General features: G+C 28.9%; 1 protein-coding gene across 3 annotated transcripts; it reads left to right on the forward strand.

Annotated features, from left to right (window-relative positions):
• Nucleotides 1-80: 80 nt before the first annotated feature.
• On the forward strand, nt 81-25,046 carry LOC129960046 (inosine triphosphate pyrophosphatase-like). Of its 3 annotated transcripts, none has more exons than XM_056073078.1 (4): nt 88-240; nt 6,698-6,784; nt 24,382-24,594; nt 24,711-25,046. In XM_056073078.1, exons 1-4 carry the CDS (start codon nt 226-228, stop codon nt 24,993-24,995), a joined length of 600 nt encoding a protein of 199 aa, XP_055929053.1. In that variant the 5' UTR covers nt 88-225; the 3' UTR covers nt 24,996-25,046. The 3 variants fall into 3 exon arrangements, with proteins under 3 accessions (XP_055929055.1, XP_055929053.1, XP_055929054.1); XM_056073079.1 differs by lacking the exon at nt 88-240 and adding an exon at nt 306-805; XM_056073080.1 differs by lacking the exon at nt 6,698-6,784 and having other exon boundaries at nt 81-240.
• The last annotated feature ends 893 nt before the right edge of the window (nt 25,047-25,939 follow it).

Raw genomic sequence — 25,939 nt, forward strand, 5'->3', positions numbered from 1 at the left:
GTGTAATGTGATATGGGCCGTACCTCGTTCCAGAATCGTCTACTACGACTCCGGAACCACTCGTTCACTTTGCGGACCGGAATCCCGGACCGTTCAGAGAAAGAGAATGACATATGACTAATTAACTGCAACTGTTGTATTCAAAGTTATCTTTCTTTACAAAAACATCTTACAAGTTGTTTCCTCCAGTTTCTTTCTTCTAATTTCAGTTCTGCTTCATTAGAAATGGAGGGCTATGCGGTATTACTTTTAGTTGCTTATTTTATTTTATTCTTTCAGTATTCAAAATGTAACTCACACAATGTACAAAGGCCATCACATATCTTTCAAGACACAAACAGGACACTTTTTTGATACTTCCATTTCAAACTTGAGTGTCAGCAGAACACAGCATGTTTTGAATGCTTTAATGCCGTCTTAATTATTTATGCCTGCCGTAAGGATTAAATATTGTTATGTCACATTAAGTTAATTGGCATATGCATACACATTTTTTCATTGTTATTTTCACAAAAAGATATTTTTAATGCAGAATATTAATGGTGAGTAACTGTTTTTTCACCAGCTTTCCTGCAGTTAGAACACCACATTATTTATAACAGAGTATGGCCTGTTTGCTTGTATTTTTGAGTGTGCAGTGTAACTAGCAAAACTTGTACTACTAACTGGGGAGAATCAGGAAGACCTCTTCATTTTGCAACAAGCTGCTTCTTCACCATCTTCTTCTATATCACTAAGCCAATACAGGACCTTAAAACACTTTGCTAGGAAAGAGTCATGAGCAACATCCTATCCAGGACTAAAAGTTAGAATTTAGTTAATTTCCTAACACCGCACCAGGACTTAATCTATATGGACTGAGTCTTTCTTTTCCTTTCCCATTTTGCATCTTCTCAAACGCTTTTGCTAGCACTGATTATTTTAATTTTTATCCTTTGTTTATTCTTATTCTATATTTTATTTTTCTTTTAATTTTTTTATTTGAATTCTTTTTTAAATATTTTTGTTTATTTTTAATTTTTTATGTCATTTTATCATTTATTTACATACTATTTTTTATTTTATCTGAATTTTTTTTATTTAATTTTATTTTTTATTCTGCTTATCCAGTTTTTATTTTTTATTCCTTTTATTTGTTTCTTCACCACTCATTTATGATGTTCTCATCTATATAACTAAGGTCTGTACCCAAATATTTCATTATACTTAGAATTCTCTTGGTATATATACATAACATCTTGGAATCCTCGTATCTTTTTTTATGTGAATGTATATAGTTTTTGAATTATTGTAACTGTACTCTTGCTTGTTCTTTTATTTGTTTAAGCAATTCAAAAATCTTGCTTTTGTGTCAGTATTGATTTTGATAAATTGCATTCCTGTTACCGTACATGGTACAAGCATTTCTGTCTGTATATTCAGTAATCACGATCTTATCATTGTAGTTAACATCTGAACACATTGTAACTGTAATTGAATCCATTGTACCACTTCCCATCTACGAGTGATTATTACATTCTATGCTCGTTTTTAAAATATTTTTTAATTAATTTCAAGTTTTTTGGAGGGCATCACTGCTGCAAGCTGGTAGTATGATCCAGGGGAGATTATTCGACTTTCTTTTCGGCACATGCCTAATCATTTGATAAGAAACTATCATGGCTTCAAGTTTAGGAGTATGTATTGACATTTATTCCCACCTGCTGCTAAAGAACCTAAGAATATAAGCATTTTAAAAAGTTTCAGAATTTAATTGGTATTTTCTACAATATCTGACTTTATTTTTAATCTGGAATACTTGACTACTAAAACTTAATCATTTTACAACAATATATAATAAAAATATCTGAACAGTATTCATGATGTGTTATTGTTCTCATTAAATATTGAATGAATATCTAAATTTTTTTATAATAGTTATCAATATGAGTAAGCCAAAAATTGGAATAGGAGATACTAACTTGAATAAAATAGCAGTTACGAATTTGGGTTGCATACCAAATTCTCTAATTTATGTATCAGTAGAAAAAATTATGTATCAAAAATTAGATTTATTGTTGATTCTCTGATGTGATTTTAAAACGTGTTCAATGATTACATTGTAAAATTGTTTTTCTCAAAATAATAAGTTTAAAGTTACCAATAAAAACTTATGTAATATTCTGTGCTATACATATGCTTAAAATTCTCCTCTATGCTGCACATAAAGTATTAACCAGGTAAAGGAATATCCTTATAACAAAAATAACTTACAAAAAAAAATTATATTTTTTCCTACATTAATGCTGTTTAATTTTTCTCTTCTATATAACTGTACAAGTTTCTATATCTGTTAGATATTAACAATAAGTTTTTTTTTTAAAGATGATGGTTATAACTATACAGATCAAACAGCTGCAGTTTTGAAGCAGTTAGTTGTAATAGATTTTGAAATGTTGTATTGAAGCTTTTATTATCATTTCTGTGCATTAATTTTAAAACTATATAAATATAACCTATATTTTATAAGAAAAAAAGTTTCTCCTGTATAGGTGATCTAATTATTGTATGCTCTACATATAATTTTTGTTACTTTGCATTCCTTATTAAATTTTTCAAAAAGATATTATTACAGTACTTTTTTCAGATGTATATTTCTGGTGCTTATTATTACAAATTATTTAGCTGCATGGTGAATATTTTCATTATAGTGTATATGTATTAATTTTGGTAATATATTTAGATAAAAATTAAATTGCTCACTCTTGAAAATTTCTCTTAAATGGTATGCTGCTTTCACGAATAATGAAGAAACAAATTTACACTTGTTGTTGTTTACACTTGTATTGTTGTATTGTAAATTTACACTTGTATTGTTTTGATACATTTTTATTAAAATTCTAATTAATAGGTACTGCTAAAATTAACTATAATTCAGTAAAAACATTTTTCAAAAATATTTAGTTCAGGGACCCTATGGGTCTTAAAAAGGCACTAAATATCAAAATCCTTTTAGGAGCCTTAAAAAAGCTATAATTTTTGTTTCAAGGCTATTTTATTTTTCATGAAAGTTTACGAAAGTGAAAACTGTTTTAAATGTGATGTAAAATTAAATATTCTGAGATAAATTGTAACATTCCTAAAATTTGCTATGGTATGCAGAAAATAATGAATAAGTCTAGTAATAAAGCAAGGAGGAGCATTCGTTGTGTTCTGGTATGGATGCTCAAAGGTCACATTGGACAACAGCTGGCACTGAAATGAATTTTTAATGGCTAATAAGAGAAAAATCTGGTTTTAACATCACTGAAATGAAGTATACTCATCAAATCATGTTTAAAACAATGTGGGTTGGAATTAAACAGTTTCCAAATTTTACCATTTACCAAATTTAAAATTTATGAGATTTGATTTGTCAGAAACAATTAGTATTGACTATTTTGTATCAGAATTTAGGAAAGGTAAAAACTTTAGCAAATTCTTGAAAATCATAGAGACTTTTTCATAGATACTTTATCATGAGCAAGCTGATATAGAAAGAGGTGTTCTTTTAATAAAAGAATCAAAATTGAAAACGTTTTAGGTTTAACTATCTTTTGTAGCCACACGAAATATAATTGATTGCTTGAATTATTCTGCAAATTCTAATTGCCTTGAAATGAGGAAGGAATTAAGATTGCATGTAGCAGGGACATGATAAAAATCTTTGGCTTACCTTGAAGATCAAAAGGTATCGCTAGAAAAAGAAGTTCAACTAAAAGAAAAAGAAAATGCTTTTTTTGATGATTTAAATCAATTAAAAAATGAAAAATGAGGCTTACAAAGTACAGTTGAAGAATTGAGAAAAGTTATGAAAAATTAGCAGAGAATGCCGAATTAACAAATGACATAAATATGTCTATAATCAAACAATTTTTGCTGTTCAGCAAGAGAAAAAAAATAATTAGTAAGTATTGAGGAAAAGTTAAATGTAATATTTAAAAAGTTTAAAAAACATTAATTCCCCCCCCCCTTGTAATGTTGTTTTCTATACATGGTTTATTTCTGTATATTCAAATGTAAGTCTTCTAACTCCTGAAAGAAAAAAAAAAAAAAAAAATCTGTAATTGTTGTGCTTTTTGTGTTATGAAGAATACAATTGTGATGAAAATATGAATAATGTTCATTCTTTTGAAACATTATTCATAATCAATAAATTTTCAAAATATCATATTGTATATTTTTTAATTTAATTTTTTATTAATGAAAATTCATAATATCTTAATGTAGATGGAAATTTCGTGTTTAAAGTAATTTTGTAACAAACATGTTACATTAATTGTTAATCATACATCAAATCATTGTATTCCAAACTGCATGAAAAATAATGAGGGTAGTCTTAAACATGTCTTAAATTTTTATTCTGGAAAAGAATTGTTTAAAAACTATGTATAGTTGCAAATAATAGAAAAGAGTATAGTTGCCTTTCTTTTGAATACTAAAAGAAAACAGTTCAACTTGTAAGCAATTTTATTATCATTTTAATACTTGATTATGAAATGTCTGTCAGAAAATTAGGGCATTTGTTAAGTTTAAAGTTAATAATTCAATATTTCATAATATATCGATATATACGCAGAGTATCCCAGTATTGTTGAAAAATGTTTTATCATTTGGTGACAAGTAAGCAATGTAAATTGCAGAAATTTCTTTGTTGGAATCATTATTTTAATGAATATTCCCATTATTAATTTTGAGAAAGTCACCCTTTTAAAATAATTAAATGACTGTTTAGCAATTTTTTTCCTTGCAAATAAATTATTATGAGAAAACTGCATGCATCTTTCAAATTGGAGTTATAACTAACCGAAAATTTAATGTAATGAATATGGATCATATATGAAATTAGCAATATAAATCGAATTACTAAACAACGAAACATAGACAATAATATATAAGAGAAATTATTGTCAATTCTGCAAAAACTCATAATGCATATTAGGATTTTGTATACTTTTTTCATTGAGACATGCTACTTTTTAAATTGAGTAAAAACATTTCTGTTTGATCTCAAAAATAATTTCAGCTTTGCACAGCTAAGTTCTTATAGGCCTACTCACAGATGCTATTTTTTTTTTTCTCTCAGTAAAATGCCACAATTCATGCTAACATAAAACAACTCATGCCCATTTAAATTTTGAAAATAATATGCATTGTCTAAATATTAACCCGTAATAATAAGGGGATTTTTTAATCAATTAAAGTAATTGTATATCTTATGTTTATATTTCCCTTGATTCTTTTCTTTCTTTTTTTTTGCATTAAAACTTTAATTAAATCTTTTGCTTCTGGCTCTTGATTGTTAATATGAGAAGATAGAGATTCACACTTTATTAAAAAATTATGTATACTAATGAATGTTACAATGAACCAGAGCTATAACAGATTTTATGGAACCAGTACTGGTGCCATTTGTAATGAATATATAGTATCAACACATGGAACGTCTGCTTACCTTGTTATAAATGTAGCAAAAAGATTGTACGAGAACTTTGAAAAATATAAGATTGGTTTCTAAAGAGCCACAACTTGTCCCTGTTTGATATTTATTAATGAGCCTGATTTTGAACATTGTTTTATATCACTTGTCTGCAAAATTTGGTTGACTATAAACCTAAGATAATTGGTACCTTAAATAAAATTGATGATGGTGAGCTCCAAAATATTTATACACACATTATTAGAAGAGTTCGGTTATGTGTTGACATTGAAGAAAAACAGTTTGAAGATGATTTATGCACTGCTTTCTGTGATTTGTATTTCTAGATTTTAAATTCTCACCTTACATGAAATTTACCCATATATTAAAACGCATTTGTAATACTGTTTTTTTTTTTCATGCTTATTAATTTACGTTTGGTTTAAATAGTATTATTGTCTCTTTAAATGTGGTTACTGTTTTCATTGTTCACATTTTATTTTAAATGAAATAGGAAAGTAGAATAAGCTATCATTTTACCTTCATTATTCAGATCTTCGTACTATCAAAAAAAGTAAGAAGTTTCTTATCAATCAATTTTGTCTATTAGAAAAATGTTAGTGGTTCAGAAATTTTAAAGGTATAACTTTTTGAAAATTAACTGCATGACTTAATAATATAATCTGATATCTTATTTTAATTAATAACAAAATCTGATATCTTACCTTGTTTTGAACACTGCAATTTACAATGCTTACTTACCTCCAAAAAGAAAAAATGAAAGTGTATTTCAAACTTTTTGGAATATTCTCTATATTGCTTCAGCAAAACGGTAAAATTTTGCTAATATTTAACTATATTTTACTCAAAATCTAACTCTTTCTTGTAAATATAGATGAAAGAGCATTACATGAATTTGTTGGATTTTGACTTTTCTCTCAACATTGTAAAATATATTTAGATTTTGAAGTGCATAAAAAATGTCAGCAAATATAGAAGGATAGCTAATTTCTCAAAAAAAACTGATCATGTTGGATTTTATAATGCCTACATAATAAAAATAATAGTTAATTATCTGATATAACTATTTAAATAATTTTTGAAGAAAAAGTAATATTTTATTCAAATCTATACATTTTAAATACTAAAATACAGATATTTTTTTACAATTCTAATTGCAATATTATAAAATTCTAGCAATATAAAAATTTTAATTTTTGTGCGAGAAGTAGACAAGTGATTGCGATTTTTTTTTTTTAGGTTGGAAATGATGATATTCACTTTGTCAGTGGTAATCCAGGAAAAATATCTGAAGCTGAGTCTATAATGAAGGAAAACAATATAAAGGTATTAAAACGATTAGAATGCGAGTATTTGAGGCCTTCAATTAACTTAGTACTGTAGTGGTAACATTATAAGCCAGATAACAACTTCCGGAGAAGTGAGTACTCTTTTGTCTAGTGGTTATGTTACTCGGCTATGAACCCTAACGTTGCGAGTTCGTACCGCAACCCGCACATTGGTGACCCTGGTTCTGAATAAACGCATCCTTCATTCAGCTGTCGTGGCTCCATCTACCGGCAGCAACCACTCACACACGCTCGCCGTCACCCGCCATAACACTTGGCGCGATAACAACGTTCGTCGCTCGCCATAACGCTTGGCGCGATAATCACGTTCGTCGCTCGCCATAACTGGCGCAATAAACTCTACCGACTCACTGGTGTGGGACTATTGTAGTGGTAAAATTATAAGCCAGATAACAACTTCCGGAGAAGAGAGTACTCTTTTGTCTAGTTATGTTACTCGGCTATGAACCCTAACGTTGCGAGTTCGTACCGCAACCCGCACATTGGTGACCCTGGTTCTGAATAAACGCATCCTTCATTCAGCTGTCGTGGCTCCATCTACCGGCAGCAACCACTCACACACGCTCGCCGTCACCCGCCATAACACTTGGCGCGATAACAACGTTCGTCGCTCGCCATAACGCTTGGCGCGATAATCACGTTCGTCGCTCGCCATAACTGGCGCAATAAACTCTACCGACTCACTGGTGTGGGACTATTGTAGTGGTAACATTATAAGCCAGATAACAACTTCCGGAGAAGAGAGTACTCTTTTGTCTAGTTATGTTACTCGGCTATGAACCCTAACGTTGCGAGTTCGTACCGCAACCCGCACAGTACTTTGAATATGTATTTGGTCTTAAATTTTAATATAATCAAATATTTCTAACTATCCTGATTAAAAGCTAACTAATTTTGTGACATTAAGCTAAATCTTTATTACTTTTTGAGATGAAATAAGTTTTTGAATGAAATTTGGTATTGTGTATTTTAAAAGAAAGCTGAATGCATTCAGAATATATTGTGTGATGAAAATTGTAAGCATTAGTATTTCACAAAAGATATATATATATATTCAGATTAATATGATTTGAAAAGTGTTATGGAGTAAATATGAGGCTTGGAATATATCATCTATATATTAAGCATATATGCGAAATTTGTACTGGACCGCATTACCTGTGAATGATGCTGATCTTGTCTCTACATATCAAGTCTGTCCGTATTGTATTAAGCCTCAGTAACAACTGCTTGATTTTTTTTTTTAACTTGGATTCCAGGCGCGCCGAATCTGTTACGTGATGTCTAATTCGGATGATATTTCTTACATCTTTAGTTGTCATATAAATCGGCAAATCTTTTTCTTAAAGCTTCTGCGTGCTTGATGCGAAGCATCATTAAGAGTCCTTAAAAACTGTTTATTTTTAATGGTCAATGCATAAGGTCCTTAAAAAAAGTTTTAAAAAAATGCTTATTTTTCATTCTAAAGATTCTAAAGAAAAAGAATCCTCAGTTTGCTAGATCTATCAGATATGACTGCATTTTCTTTGTAATGTTTGAGCTTTCGACTTTCAACTTCGATTCCGGACACCCCTCAATTTAGAGAAATATTAATCATATGGAGAAAATATATTCTTTTCATTGGCTCTTCTTTCATCTATTATTGTTTAAATACAGAAAACAATAGTTTTTTTTTCAAGGATAATTTTATATATGCCTAGAAAATATGCGAGTTGTTTGTAATGGTAACTTCAGCTCCTTGGGTCCCCCCCCCTTCCTTCCTTTCTTTTGTTGTTTCCAATTTGTTACTTCTTTGTAGAGTACTTGTTTATTAAATTTCAACTTTATTATTAGAGACTTATTTACGTATCTCTCTGCAAGTAATTTTTGCACGAAATGTTTTTAAACTTTTCTACAGAATGCCAGGAAAATGTATGTTTAATTAACAGTAGACTTTCAAAAGGGGATTTAATGATTGGATTTTAGACGAACAGAGGTCTAAAGAAATTGCTACCAATGACATATAGAAAAGAAAGTTAGAATCATATTTCTGTTAAAAAAAAAAAAAAAAACTGTGGAAAGGAGATTGCTGAAATTGAATGCTAAGTTTGAGACTTTCCCTGAAAAAATCTAATGAGTCATGGAAATCTATATATATAAAATAAATGCAGATAACTAATGAACCAAACTCTCAGTCCCAACTACTAATCTGATTCTGTCAGTTTTTATTTCATATGAAAATTCATGATTAATCCTAGATACATCATCAATAGTCACCTATCCCCTCCATTTTCGAAAGATTTCAAAGAAACACTTTGCCACTGTATATTAGGGTATATCACACGCATACATTTTTTTAAAAATTTAAAAGTAGGATTTAACAAAAAGTTGTCACAGTGGTCATATATTTGCCAAATAAATTTGTCATATTGCAAAATGTGTAAGTCTCCCGAAATAGGCCCAAAGTTTGAATTTTTTTTTTTTTTTTTTTTTTTTTTTGCTTAGAAACATACATAAGTTTTTTTAAATAAAAATGTAAAGTAAGTGTAGAACATTAATTAATTGTAAAAAAATTATATCTGTGTCTCGTAACATTTAGATATCCTGGATTAGCAGTAAAATTATTGATTTATCGCAAAATGAAGATCTATTATTAACGGTTCATTTGTTTCAAGTCTTTTTAATTACAAAATTTCTTGTAATCATACAGATGAGAATTATGTCTAAGTTGAAATGTTTCACTAGACCCATTTTATTTCTTATTTCATGAAATTAAATAAGAAATACGAGACTAAATAAAATTTAAAATTAAAAAGAATGTTATTAAAAAAAGATTATATATCTGAATCATGCAATAATGGCGATAACATAACATAATAAAATGAAAAAAAAATATTTTTTCTGGTAAAAAGTGTAAAGCTTAGAATGTTAATGGTCGAAAAAAATGTCCCTCCAAATTTAATAGGTCACCCAAAATCTGTATGAAAGCTTTGATTTTTTTTTTTACACATTTTTTATGTATATGCACACTTTTTAAATTTTCAACCTCTCCTTTAGGTTAATATTAGTTATTTTATTTATTGTCCATATTGTAGTACAGTTCTTTGAAATAATTAACATTTTGCGAAATGAGAACTAACAACATTCAGGTGTAAGTCATGTTGATTCTCCTTCACCTTGTAGATAAGTGCCGGAAAATCTACTCTCTTATTCTTGAGTATGTGACCGTAGAATCATTTCTAATATAGCAAGAGCTCATTTAGAAAGTTCTCTTTTGCAGGATTTAATGTAACGCTAGAAAATCAGTCAGCAGTAATAGATTAAATAGAGATTTCGTGAAAGGATGGGATTCCGTCGAGATATTAATTCAGCTCGGAAATAATTACATTCTATTTTAATTGTCAAAATCGAGAAAGGATAAGTAAAGAAATTGAAAGTGGTAAAACTGTCTGGATAGTTCTGGGCAAAGAAGATATATATTTGGTTGGAGAACAAGATTCAAGAAATTAAACACACAACTCTAGAAAGTGGCTTCTTCAAGACATAATATTATCAATACTAAAATTTAAGACAGAAAATTGCATTGATGAGAAAAGTGCTATAGCTCTTGGTTTGATGGTATCAGAACAAATGCTGGAGGTTCTAAGAAAAAGGATATCAATTTCGTTCTTCAAAATGCTTTTTGAATTTCCAAGACAAACAATGGTTTATTTGCATTTCATTTCCTCTCAGAAAAATTGTCACCTTGGCTAGTGGTATAATAGAAAAATGTTGAAGAAGTTGTCGACATTGTTGTTGACTGCTATAAAATAGGTAGTATTTTTCTAGATGTAGATTTCAATGAGGAGGAAAAATTAAAAAATAAATCTAGGATATATGTCATGCTGTACTAACTAGCGAATGTCCTCAAGAGTTAGCAAGCAGAGACTCAGGAAACATCTCTCGTGCAAGATAGCTGAAAATGGCAAATAAAATTTTATATTTATACATTGCGCCACGTGATCTAACCCCAGTGTTAAAAAAAAAACTATCTAAATTTGTCATGAAAGTTTATGTTCCCTCATGGCTTATTATAAAAATGTTATCCGAAAATTATTTATATTACATCACAATTTTTAAGACAGTACAATGCTTCAAGTACTTTGAAGGAAATTATTCAATCAACTCTACAGAGAAAAGTTCTTATGGTACACCCAGAAAGTTTCCTTTCGTGTATTTTGATTCACGAAAAATCATTAGGTGTCTGCAAACAAAAAGTGCAACAACAGATTTAGGAGTAAAGAGGGTCTTCAAACCACCATAATTTTGAAGTAGTGAACTATATAGATTTTACTAATTGACAGCCTACGTCAATATGTAACCATCTGTCATAACTAACTAGAGTAAAGAAGAGCTGGAGTTGATCGTTGCTACAGGAACTAGCTATATAAAGAAATTGGCCTTTCCTTCACATTTACAAGCAGTAAAAAAAAATTGTAAAATGCACTCATGTCCATAACATTTAAATGCTAGATCCAGCAAATAAAGGTTCAAAAACTAAACAAACGTGACTTATTCATAAAACCCATTTATTAAACAAAACATAACGAAAAAGAGGGTATATATATGATACCATTAATAAAAACTACGATTTTTGCTCTCTGGAGCAGTTATAAAAAAATCTCCCTTACAGTTTTTATGGTTGGTATGATGGTTAATACACTGTATGTCTCCCAGATGGTGAAATACAGTCCAAATAATACCTAGGCACGCTGAGTATCAAATTATCGAACTGATCTTGGTGGAGGTTACTGCACTGAGCAATTAAAGCTCTCTAAAATTCCGGTACACATGCAGGAGAGTTGGTTGACGGGGTGAAACCCGTCGGCCAGGCATTTCTTATACTTGACCACTTCAAGTCAGGTGAGAATGCCGGCCATTCCATACGGGGGATATCCTCAGATTGAAGGCATTCTTTATGATATTTGCTCGGTAAGGATGGGCGTTGTCATCCATAAATGCAAATTCACAATGTATCTATGGCATCATTAAACAAACATACATATTGTTCTAGAATGAGGTCTCTATAAAGTTGGCCGATTTGAACATCCGGATCTGTTCTGGAACCCAGTATAATTCCACCCCAAATGAGCAATTCTGCAACGCCGTAACGGTGTCGTTCAATGATGTTCCCTTGGTGATAAGGGGTTCCTGGCTTTCTCCGTAAGAAAGTTCGATGTGAATCTGACTGCAAGCTAAACCTGGACTCTTCGGAAAACATCACACAAGCCCACTGTGGCTATGCCCACATTGCATGTTCTCTACTCCAGGCACTGCTGTGAGCGGGACACATCTGATTGCCTTCGTTTAGACCGATATGTCCTAAATGTCTGTACATGGTTTGCCTTGAAACTGTCGTACCCGTGGCTGAAGTTAAATAACGAGGTAGTTCTGATGCTATGCTGCTTCTGCTGTTTTTGGCAGTTACTGCCAAATACCGGTCGTTATTCGGCGTTGTAACTCGGGAGTGATCTGTACTGTAATGTCTACTTGCATTTCCATCATCTTGAAATCTTTGCCAAAGCCAATACTTTGAACTATTCCAAGTTCTTCGGATACTTCCATCTGAGTACACCCACATTCCAGATGGCCGATAATTCTGCCACATAAAAAAATCGTCCACATACATCCTCTGTGTCATAACTATTCGGTGGTTATGGCACTAAGCGGTTTACAGAACGCTTGTGAACAGTTTTAGTTCAACTTCAATGGTAATATTCTTGGTGCACCCGTCCTTAGAGCAAAGGACTATCTCCGTCATGAAAGTTACTGTTAATTAAGAGGGTTTTTAGTAGGATGTCATGAACTCATATTATTTTACTAGCTCAATACTGAGCTGCCATAATATATTTGTTCATTATATTGTGATTAAAAAAGAAAACTTGTTGTCAATTAAAAAAAGAAAAGAAAAAAGAAACAATTTTACTTCTTTGGCAGAATTCCTTATTACCCCTTTCTTTCACTCTCCTCATTGTGATTGATGTACTATCGGCGTCATCCTGTAATTTGCATATTATTCTTGAAGATATGTGTGATAATTCTACAGATGAAATTTTTATTTTAGAGTTCGATTTCCGTGTGATTCTGAATAATCCTTAATTTATGGATCATGACTATAGATTATAAAAGCTTCTAAGCTCATTTGGGATTTCATATAGAATTGTTGGTCCGTGCGTCAAGATTGCTGTACAAACATATTTTCCATAGTTTGAAATAAAACTACATCACTTCATATCTACAACTATAGCAATCCAGGAATGAATATGAAAAAATGTTACTTTCCGTAAGGATAAAAAATGTAATTTTTTAAAATATTGAATTATATTTGTAATCTTTTTTAAATCTGAAATATTAGTTTTGTTTCTCTTACTTCAAAAATACGTTTAATTTCCTAAAATAAGAAATATGATGGATCTAGTAAACCACATTCAATTTTGAGATAGTTTTTGTTTATATGGTTATAAAAATTTATTAATTAAAAGGGGGGGGGGGCTGGCGAATCAAACCGTCAATAATAGAACTTTGCCAAAAATCTATAATTTTACTGCTAACCCGGATACCTAAAATTTAGGACACAGATATAATTTTTTTTTACTGTTAATTAACTTTCTATACATTTTTATACTTGAAAGCAATTTTTTTTTGTATATTTTTTAAACTGAAAATTAATGTTTTGACAAAAAAATTTAAACTTGAGGCTCATTTTGGGAAACCTAAATATTTTTCAACTAAGACTTTTCTTCTTAAACATGTGACCATAGTGATAACTTACCAATACAGAGTTCCTCAGTCAGAAATAAAAACAATCCAATAAAATTAAAATTCATAATCGAGTTTCTCAGTCAGAACCACTGAATTGATTTTGGTAATTTTTATTTCACATGAAAGCTCATGACTCCTACATATGTCATCAGTGATCGTCTGCCGCTCTTCATTTTTTTAGGGAATTGAAAAAAAAAAAAAAAAAAAAAAAAAAAAATACTATTTTACTATACATTTGTGGCTGACAGCGTGGTGTGTGATTAGACTCTCTTGTAATTTAGAAGACGCTGCTGGATAATAATTAAAATATTTATTTACAGAAAGTATTAATTTAAGCTAAAATGTTAGAACACCTAATTCATGCTGGCTTCTCGATCAGGAGGTAATATAGACTACGATACACATGTGTATACGGTTTTGTGTCACTTGCGCTCAGTCGCATTTGCGCTAACTCATTAAATAGAGTCATTTGCGCTCAAGCTTTAAAAAGGTTACCACATTATAACTTTTATCTTTGCATGTAAGATGTGGCGATTTTACAATGTACGCCATATGGTAATCAATCACTATCAGAGTGAGAATAAAACTCCAGGTCCCTGCTAACGAAACCAAGCTTCCATGAGAAAAATGCTGATGACCCTTACCAAGTTTCAGACGAGTATTGAAAATAATAAATAAAATGTGGGAAATTTACTTTAAAAATTTTTTATAAAGGAACACGTTTATAATTTTCCCACACAGAAGACATTTATAAAAATTGTAATTTTGATGTGTATAATACAAATTTAATCTAATAAGTGAAGTATAATTTTTAGTTTTATGAGGATTTAATCTTTATCTCTCTTATAGTTTAACTTTATTTAAAAAATGAAAAAAAAAAATACATAAAGTGCTTTAAATTTAAATGGATATCAATACTGGTAATTTTTTTTTTACTTCAATTCGGTATAGTAATTTTATTAAATAAAATAAGATTAACTATTTTATTTTACCTTATTTTCAAATACTTTTAAAATAAAGTCAGATGAATAATTTCGATTTTGTTGAAAAGTTGCTTAAATTAGACCTCAGATCATTGCATGAACTTAATCATTACATAACTAAATCAAAGGGACTATTATCTCGCCCTAAAAATAGCTGTGAAAATTACCAGTCCTTATAAATTGGAAATGAAACAAATTAGAGCAAAAAGAAACAATAAAGAAATATTAAAGGGATCAAAATATTGGTTCAAACAGAAAAATAATTAAGACTGTATGCTTTTATATCATATATGAAGAACAAATGAATAAATTTTAAAAACTGGTACCGTTCTTAAAATATCTAACTTGAATTCAAACTTTATATGAATATGAAAACCAAAGAATATTTTCATTTATTGAGCTGAAAGAAATTGGCAATGTAACTTGAACGTTTTCTTTGATTTAACTGATCACATAATTTTAATAAATTGTTTTTCATTCTACTTTAAAGTATGTTTCTCAAAACGTTTATTCAATTTTTGAAGATAAACTATAAGTAAAAAAAAAAAAAAAATTATACTGCTACTTTATTATTGTTACTTTAGTACACATTATTGCTCTGTTAATTACAAAATGCCTAGGTGATTTGAATACGGCAAATTTCTCTTATTCCTGCTGTTTTAAAAATGAACTTTTTAAATCACACATTTCTAAAACAAGAACTTTTTTTCTTTTGACAGTATCCAAAACCCTTCTTAAGGTACAAAATTGTAAAGGAAACGACACTTTATTGAATGATCATTGTTAATCATTCGACTCGCTGACAATTTAGTTATATTTTTTTAAAATTTATATGGTTGTATCAATGAAACCAAGATTTAAATCCAGGTCTATATCTTGTCATAGCTCAAAAATCTAGTATTCTATTTAAAATTTAATATTGTATCTAACACATATTCAAATTTCATACTTGAATTTGTTCTCTTTAAATGTCTATTTTCTTGAATTCTTTGGGATTTTTTTTTCATGAAATATACATTATGTACCATAAATAATAAGACATTTTTTGGCTTAACAGCACTATTGATTACATGATTAGAATTCATAAGATCTATAGTATATGTTTAAAAATTTTCTTCGTAAAAATGTAATAAAATAAACAATAGTTTTTTTTTTTTTTTTTTTTTTTTTTTTTTTTGTCAAAGTAATGTATTATTTGATAAAATGGACAGTAGGGTGGTTTTTTTTTTTCAAAGTGATGCGTTGCTTAAAAAGTGTAGAATTCTAAAAATCTATTATTTAGCTGTTACAAATAGATATAGCATCAATCATACATAATTCTTCATAAAGTAAGGAATTATATTTTGAAAAAAAAATAATTGAGTTTATTTTGCTTCTTACTACTTTTGCTGTTATTTATTTAAATATCAAAGTGTTTAACTTCCTAAATAACTGAGGTCCTCGCTCTCTCTCTCTTTTTGAAGTAATGAAAAAGATTTAATCTTTAATAATTTAAAAGTAATGGTCAGCGGAATCCGATTTTCGAAAAAATTCAGTGATGCATATTTTTTTTTTCACTATCAGTCTTATTTAGATAAACATTAAGGTCATTTTACTCTACTAAAAGGATGTATTAAAAGCTATTGATATTAACATTTTGGTACTTTTATATTTATCACAATTATAAAAATTTGTTATTCTAAAATTTGATATATTTACAGTTTTTAGTAGCAACCTTTCAAAGATTATTTTAATTTCTTTTTGACTGCATTTCAATCATGAAAGTAATTAAATGATTTTTTTCAATATTTAGTGTAAGTTACAGCCTTGCATGGAATAATATCCAAACAGACCATGTAATACCGAAGAAAAAAAATTATATTTCCGTCAACGAAAATACATTGATAAAAATTTTGGTAAAAAAAGTATGTATTTGAAAATGAAAATCTAACTCTTTAATATAATGACTAATTAAAGAAAACATAATGCATTTATAAATAAGGCAGTTGAAGCATTTTAGCTAAAATTTCGCATTTAACACATTTTTGAAATATTACCCATCATATATTTGTAGTACTTGGATGTTGAGAGGAAATACAAACCAGTCATTTTTATTTATAAGAAATAACTTCCTTTTAAAAAGAATGTCTATTTAAAATAGATATTCACATTCCAATAGAAGTTTATATGTTATTTTTTTAAACAGGTAACCATGTTTTGTATTTTTCTTTGTTTCTAAATTTTTAATTATGTATATAAATTTTCATTTTGCATTAAATATCTGGTTTTAAATTATATATATGCAAGATTAAATCAGATTTCTTTCTTCCACTGTAATACATATGGGGCTTTTAGTCTGAACTATTAGTAATTATTTTATTTTGATTGTTACAAATTTCGAATAATTGATAACTAAACATTGCTTGTCTTCCATTTAAAAATATATAAAAAAAAGTTGTTATACTTTTCATTGAAAACTTTATTTTCCAAATCATTGTCAAAATTTATCTACAATTATTCAGTTTACATTCTAATTTCTATATTGCAAGCATTTTCCAGGGCCTTAGAAAGGGTTAAGGTAACTTGGAAGGGTAAGAACACTTGGAAAAACCATCCAAAACAACGTAAAACATTAAATAACATTTTTACATTAAATTTTAAAATTAGGGCTTGGAAGTGCATTCAGTCACCATTATGATTATTTCAAATGGTGACTAAATTCATACATACAGTCATAGATATCAATGGTGGGCTAAATTCATAGCTGTAGATGCGATAGATTTGTCTGGATGCCATGGACATACACAAACACTTCAAGTACAGATTATACTTTTAATATATTTGTATTGTGATAAGAAGTAGTTAATCAAACTTGAATGATTAAACTAAATTGATATTATTGAAACACTTGTCTTTGATGACCATATTAATGGTATTAACCCATTCGAGACGGCGCAGTTTTCCTGCTGCATTTATTCAGTGGACACGGATTATATATTGTGTGTGCAGTCTATCTCAAATGGATTAATATAGTTATATCGATTAATTTTGAAGAAATGCAACTTATCTAGACCAAAGAAAGTACTATTTTGAATTATGATTGCATAATAATGATAGAGCATTCTTGTTGATTAGCTATGCCTGGAAAGTGCTGAAATTAATTAATGATAAAACTTATAAACGTAAAAACGTTTATAAGTTTTTTTGGGGAATTTTCTCCCAATAATTCTTTTAAATCCATATTACTTTCAAAACGGTTTCATCTGTACATATCGAAAGTCGGACATTCTATAAATATACGTTTATTGAACAGAGGACACGCATTGCGTGCATGTAAGCGGAGGCTCTGAATTGAGTAAATGTTTATGCGTCAATCTAATGTGCCCTATTTCAAGGCGATTTAGCGCGAACGATTTCTTTCAGATTAAATTACAATGTTTCAAATATTTTAAAAATGGGCGAATCTGATGCAGCTTATTATGATTTTATTATCCTCTAGTACCCTGTCTTTTTTTTAACAGTCAATGTTTGAAAGCTCGTTAAATGTCACTAAGGGGAGGGGGAAGTCTCTAGTATTACTGATAAATTCCTTGTATCTTTATCAACGTTTCCATTGCCTGCCGGTTCCTGTTAAATAAAAAATGGAATTCCACATACTTAACATTAGAGGATGGTTTGGTGGAGAAATATGCCCTAGTGTTTTAATGGCGTGCTTCTTTGACTCTGCTTATAACTTTTTTTATAGTTCATATCTGCTGTTTTTACTAAAGTTCGGTATATTTCATATATTGCCATTGAGAACATGAAATAAAATTTTTGTAAATTTTCTGAAGTTAATACATTTCTGATCATCATATCAACACTCACAAGATTTCTAGCCGTAGATTCACCTACAAAAACAAGTTCATAGCCGGGAAACTATTGTATGTGATCGTAAAACATAAACTGACTCACCAGTTTTAGTTTTCACAATTTCTGCCATTTTTCAAACACATCAGTACAATTTAAATTTGCATTTTTCTATGGAAGGAATTCGTCAAACCTATTAAGGACTGGAAAATTGACAATATTTATATTCCTAGGAATTTGTCTTATTCCAAAGCTAAAAGTTGAGAAAAATGATAGTCTAAATATGATCGTAGTTAGATTTATGAAAATATGATGCAATAGATGTCAATCTTTGCTTTATATTGCAAAAAACAAACTACGTTGAATGTTCTCTCATCTTTAGTTTAAGAGAAGGTTCATTACTTAACGTATGCAAGCTCAGAACCGGAGAAGTTAAAAAAAACCTCGCATGGAAAGTTGTAGAATTTGATGTTGTACCAGCAATCGCAGAATTGATTTCTAAGGCATATCCATATACATCGCCGGCCTTTAGACGATTGGCCCGACTCTTCAAATAGGATTCCGCACCAGAGTGTTAAAAAGTTCACTGCAAAAATAAGTTCAAATGCAAAAAAATGTACTCGAACTTATTCAACATAAATTCAAATAAGGATAGCACCCCTTTGTCTTTCGTCGGATCTCAAATGCGTTAAAAATTTGAGCGGTCATTTGCGATCAAGCCTTTCAGAAGAGAAGGTGTGTGTTTGTAATATAAAATTTCTTGCTATCTTAGAAAAGGCTCTGAAGACTCTAGCAGTTCTGTTCTAAAGCAAATTCTTCCTTTTCTCTCTCTCTCTCATTCATTCTCATTATGGGGGCCCATGTTGTCTTATTTGTAACGGTACCCACTTGCCATCGGAGCAGTCCGCTAATTGTGTAATTCGATGATGCCAGCGGAGTGCATGCATGAAGGTTGATGTGAAAAGCTATTTGAAGGTTGATGCTATACATTTATGACCTGAAATTACAGTTGTTTTTAGATCAAAGAAATACTTTAATTTCCACTTGTTAGTAATTTTGAACTGTTGCAAATATTAGCACAGCGGAATAGAAAAAAGTATTTCCGATGACATGAGCTTAAAAATGAATACTATGATATATAGTGATCTCTACATTAAACCTTCTTTTTAAAAGATGCTTCACAGCATTAATATTACATTAGACTTTGGCTAATTAGAATGCTTTTAATTCTAAATCGTCGGTATTTCGAATTTCCTCTTAGCATAATTTAAAATATCACCTATAATTCGAATTTACTTAGTTTGAAATCAATATATATATATATATATATATATATATATATATATATATATATATATATATATATATATATATATATATATATATATATATATATATATATATATTATATATAATATGAATTGTTTTCGTTTATTAAATACGGTAGTATTCTTTGTCCACAGTATTTAAGAATAAATAATATTTTAATATTTATAATTCACACTTGAGCTATTCCATATATCCGATTAAAAATAAAAATAATAAATCTCAGTATCTAAATTAAAAAAAAATAAGTAAGTAAGCTTATTAAAATTATTAATTATTTTAACAATAGTATTATTTCATTTATTAAAATTTTATACTGTTTATTTAATCATTATATATTACTTATTAACACTTTTCATATTATGAATGAACCTTTCTGTATCGATGTTTGTTTAGTTTTAAAATTTAATATATCTAAGATAATTCTGTAAATACATAAAACAAATATAATTTACCATCGATTTCTCTTAATAAAATAAATAAAAAAGAAAAGAAGGGAGAAAGGGAAAAAAAACTCAAATTTTCAGATGAGTAATATGAGTATTATTTCCCCCTCATTCGAATGTTATAGACATAATAATGATTAATAGCAATTAAATTTTAGTTGAATTTTCAAGTTTTTAAATATAGAGATTATTATTCCTTAATGGTAATTTTGTTAGTTTGAAGTAATATCATTTAACTCTTTTCTAGTGAGCCATTAAAATAATAATAAAATTTTTTATTTAAGTTTTAAGATTCTTATAAATTATGCATTTAATTTTCATACTTTACTTGGTACTTTACAATTTTTTTTAAAATGAGTTATTTTTTTCAAAAATAAGATTTTTTTACTTCTTGAAGAGAAGTTGATTTAAAAAAAATATTATTAGTATGCTAATAATAACTTTAAATTATATTTTTAGTTATGTTAATTTTTTAGGTATGATTTTTTTTCTATTGAAAGTTTAAATAGCTGAATTTAAATTTGCATTCTTGAAATGTATGCATGCAAACACATATTTTTTTTTTTTTTGAAGCTCAGTCGTGGCCGAAGCAAGAGAAAACACTTTGAATTTTTAAACTTTGCTTTTTTTCATCCGGGGAGGCATAATTTTTGTACAAGAAACGAGGGCGAACTGACGTCCGTTCACCAGCGATACAGGAGCAGAATAGCATATATATATATATATATATATCCCCAATGATTATATACTATGAGATTCTCATTGGGATTTCTTTACACGGGTTAATTTAAGTAAGGGGAAAATAGGTATCTGTTAAAAGAATTTGCTAGGCTTGACAGTTTTTTATCCGTTTTCTCCGAGCGTGTGACAGTGCAAATTTAAGGATTTTTACAGGGCTCGTGGCTCATTAATTAAATAAAAAAAGGTGGAATTGGATCAGGAAATAAGAGAACATTTTAGAATTAAGTTAATATGGGTTAAATTAAGATAAAAATTGGGAAATCATTACATGCATTATACTTCATTTATAACTCACAGGATGTTTTGTAATAATTCGTTTGAATAAAACTCAAAAAGGTAATATCTGAAATCTTAACAATAATTTTTTCCTAATTTTATAATTGTACTTTTGCAGGTTAAAGGATACCCGATCTATGATTAAAGAATATTTTGATTATGTTAAATTGATTCGTAAATTTTCTACATTCAATTCACGTAAATTTCAACATTTCAGTTTGTCTAAAATTAATTAAAAATTTTCTTGAACAATAGAGTGGCGGCGAATCGGGGAAAAGGCAGAGAATTTTATTGATCGGGAAGTCAGAAAAATTCTTAAAAACATCTAAAAAACAGGAAAAATTGTCGATGAGAGCATTTCCTGCCAAGCATCGGCGATTTCCCAATGGAAAGGCTAAAACAACTTACTTTTATTTAAGCAATTTATTTTTTAGGAATTATAAATTATTAGCTGATAACCTGCTGTTGCTTGGAATACATTTATACATAATATTTTTAATGTAAAATCTAATTTTGAATAAATTATAATGTAAACAATCCTTTTATTACTATGCACCATGTGATTGATTTCCTTGTTTATTTGAAGATGATATAACATTTTTATTTTTTCTTTCAGCTTTTTAGAAACTGTTAACAACTTTAATTCAATTAAATTCTCAAAGATAAATAGAAAATTCAAAAAATTGTAGCAGAATAGGTCAGTCTTACTGTTACACATTTTAAAATTGTCTGCGTTAAATTTTTTTAAAAAAATTACGATTCTCGAAAAGGATTTAACTTTGTTAAATTGAACGGAAATTAATTTAATGCTACTGAAAATTTAAAATTCTGCATTGTAACATTAAAATATTTCTTGTAAGATAATTCTCTTCGAAGTTACTTTTGAAAAATGACAAATTTTCAGTTAATTACTAATTAATTAAATAATATTTGTATTTTGAAAAATTAATGGTATTTTATTTTTCTTGTCATAAAGAATTAGTATGCAGTTTGGCTGAAATCGGCCAAGGCGTTTAGCAAAAGATGTGGGGCAGAGATTCATAGACGCGACTTTCGTTCTTATTAAGATAACATTTTGTAAATTTGCGACACAGTAAAACACTTTCTTATTTAAGAACAAAACATTATTAAACGGAAAATTATAATGAAAAATATAGATGGCAAATAACAATTTATGTGTAACTAAGATATATGACATATATTGCAAATCTAAGTTGTGCCGAAAATCTAAGCGAGAGCAAGCATGACGTCATGAAGGAGCGAACTAATGATATTGCCCGAATTTCTTCCATACATGAAAAGGGGTAGGGAATGGGAATAAGACTAGATCCAAAATATTGAAGATAGGACTGGGTACCTGAAAATAAGTATAGGTTTTATTATTCAGTAAAAAAAAATGGAGACAGTTGCCTTCTAATTAAGATTAAATTTGTTGCCTTTTTGGATTAATATCTGCTCTTCCCCAAATAAAGTTGTGTTCACTTAAGTTTCTCATTAGAAAAAAAAAAAAGTTTGGGGAGTTAATTGATTAGATTCATATGAAATGATTTTTTTTTCACTTGCTCTGATTTCGCCAATCCACGACACGTATGGACTGAGAATTCGTTATCATTATCGTGTAAAAATATATTTAAAGAAAACCACTTCGCTTATGGAAAAATGAAATTTTTAATCTCTGTTGTACATGAAGAACATTGAAAGATTAATAAATAAAAAGCATTCGGAAAATTCTAAAAATGAATGAAAAGACGTTTACACATATGCTTGACATTTACAGGGGCAATGATAGATAAGTTTATAGGATTTTTTTATTCTCAACTTCAGTATTCAATAATCACACGATTTGGTTGATTTTGCTTCTTAATACTTTCGCCTGACGAGTATGCGATATATTCCGTGTTGCCTTTCTAGGAAATGCTTTCTTTTTTAAATGTTAATAAATAAATAAACGAAGTCGGTCCAAATTAAAAGTTATTTAGAAAATATGGCAGCCGCAGCGAATATAATAACGAACGCAATTGCCATGCCATTTGCGTGGAAAAATCAGTCACATTGTAATAATATTTGTAAAAACATTTAAATATTTTCAATGGTATTGGTCTCAAAGGACAGTAATGAATTATCAGAGTAACAGCCATTTTTTTAAGTAACGACCAATTTTCAGATTCAGTGTGTTTTACTGGCGCAAGAGCCATATTTGGCTATACTGCGATTTTTTCAGATTCAGCGATGTTTAGTTGAGGGTGAAATCAATTCACTTAAAATATAATTCTTTTTCATATATTTATTTTTGCAGCTAATCACCTCTTTTAATTTTAAAAGTTCCTTAGCTTTAAATATAGCTTGAAGACAACTCTTTCTCAGATGATTTATGACTTCTTTATTATACCGATTATCTCTTGGAGAGAGATGTCAGGCCGGAACCTTTTTTTCATCACATCTTCTGCTTATATTTTGAATATTTCTACATTTAATGTTATTAACCCAAAAGGTATATAGATTGCTCATACCTGTTCAGTAATTATCTTTTACTTCAACTTTATAACTCATATCTATGGATACGAAAAGGAATCGAAACTACTTTTGCATTTAATGTGTAAAGTTAATTTGTCATTTATGTACTGTAGTACCACACTTTTAATATCCAAAAATTTATTCTTATAAAAGAATTTTCTCAGCTTTAAACATTGAACATAGCCCCTCACTGATAAATAACTAGCTGACCAAGATTTTACTCCCATTAATTGTAAAAAAAAAAAAAAACCATTCAGAAATAAAGATGTCTATTGCCAAGAAATATTTTCCCCCAATTTTTTTCATTGGATAATTTTGACTATAATAAAATATAAATGCCCTTAATGTTATAGAAGTTAACTTTTCTCTCTCTCTCTCTCTCTATATATATATTATCAAAAGAATATTTCATTTCTAGTATTAAGTTTTGTCATTTTTTCTTTCATTAATCTTTTTAAAATTCTGCTCAGATATACTTTTAAATATATAATGTATATTTCAGATTAGTTGTAATCATTATCACTCCCCCCCCCCAACTTTACTAGAAAGATTAAGACTCCTAATTATTACAAAATTTATACATATGTGTATTTCTGAATGTGACTGAAATGCAAACATAATTATTTAAAATTTTAAGCTAAATATGCTATATTAATATCACATACTAAATGAATTTGCAGGTAAAATATATGAAGTTCGATCTACCAGAGTATCAAGGCGAACCAGATTTCATTTCTGAAGCTAAATGTAAATGCGCAGCTTCAATTGTCAAAGGACCAGTAATAACAGAAGATACCTCCCTTGCTTTTGATGCTTTACATGGACTTCCTGGGCCATATGTAAAATGGTTTTTAGATAAGCTTGGACCAGATGGACTTTATAAGCTGCTTTCTGTAAGCATACCATTTTATATTTATTTTGATTTGATATGAAAAAAAGTAGTATAACTGCTTTAAATTAAAAAAAAAATGGTTTAAAATTTATATTTTAATTTGATAAACTATTACAGGGTTTTGAGGATAAATCTGCTTCAGCAATATGTACATTGGCATTTTCTGAAGGATCGGAACAAACTGTCCATTTATTTCATGGCATTACTAGGGGCAAAATAGTTGTCCCAAAAGGAAATAAAGGCTTTGGATGGGATTCCTGTTTTCTCCCAGAAGGTAAAGATAAAACTTATGCTGAATTAACCTTTGAAGAAAAGAATACTATTTCACACAGAAGAAAGGCTCTACTTTCCTTGAAGGATTACTTATTACAAAGAAACAAATTATTGAAAAAGGAATCTTAATTATTATTTAATGGATATTTCTGTTTAGTAAAAAAACTGTTTGCCGTTGTATTTCTTTGAATTTAAAGATATAAAATCAAACATTTAAAACTGATGATTGATAACTCATCTGAAACTACACAAATTCATAGGCCATGATTACATGAACATCAGAAATTGGATTTTATTTTATTAATCAATAAATGGCTTTTCAGAATTTAATTTTTTTTTAGGAGTATGCAAGAAAATTTGTTTAGAGCAATTGTAAGGATTCTATATAGCTAATGACATTAAATGATTTGAAACATAAAGCATAATTAATGATTGAAAACTTTCAGTGCTTCTCTTTGGTATATTTAAATAATTTTCAAGGATCAGATAATTAATTTCAGTAAATATGTAAACCAGATAATAATAAACCAGATTCATTTAATAAAATATTCTATAAAAACTTATCGAGAACATATCTTTTTGCATAAATTTAAATGAGATCAATTTCTTAAAATGGATGTCTCTTATTAAAGATTTATAAGAATAACTTGTAATTGTTAGAAATGTTGAATTTTATTTTCAAAATGGTGCAAGGCCTTTGTAGTCTAAACTAACTACAATTTTACTGAATCTGTCTTATTCAAGTTTTACTGTATGTTGGATATCCTTATAAGGTAAATCAGTTTGCATATAAATTAATTTAGAGCCCAGTTTTGAAGGAAGAAAATATGTTTTTTGACAATACATTAAAATTCAATACAAACCTTGTTTTGCCATCAGCTTCACATACTTTTGGCATGCAACTTAGGTAAAATATTTAGACAACTATGATATATTTAGTGAAGCTTAGCACATTCATTCACTGCCATGTGTCTCACACGTTGTTTACACCTACATTCTAATTGTACCAAGCCATCTTGGATTAAATCAGATCCTCTAATTAGATAGGTGAACCGGATGTCAGGCTTGAGCCG

Source organism: Argiope bruennichi, chromosome X2, assembly GCF_947563725.1.
Source record: "Argiope bruennichi chromosome X2, qqArgBrue1.1, whole genome shotgun sequence".
Classification (NCBI taxonomy): Eukaryota; Metazoa; Arthropoda; class Arachnida; order Araneae; family Araneidae; genus Argiope; species Argiope bruennichi.

Excerpts from the sequence above, each read along its gene's own strand:
- LOC129960046 (XM_056073078.1), top strand. Across the intron at positions 6,785-24,381 it reads TGAAGGAAAACAATATAAAG|GTAAAATATATGAAGTTCGA; the intron begins GTATTAAAACGA and ends ATGAATTTGCAG. Across the intron at positions 24,595-24,710 it reads GACTTTATAAGCTGCTTTCT|GGTTTTGAGGATAAATCTGC; the intron begins GTAAGCATACCA and ends AAACTATTACAG.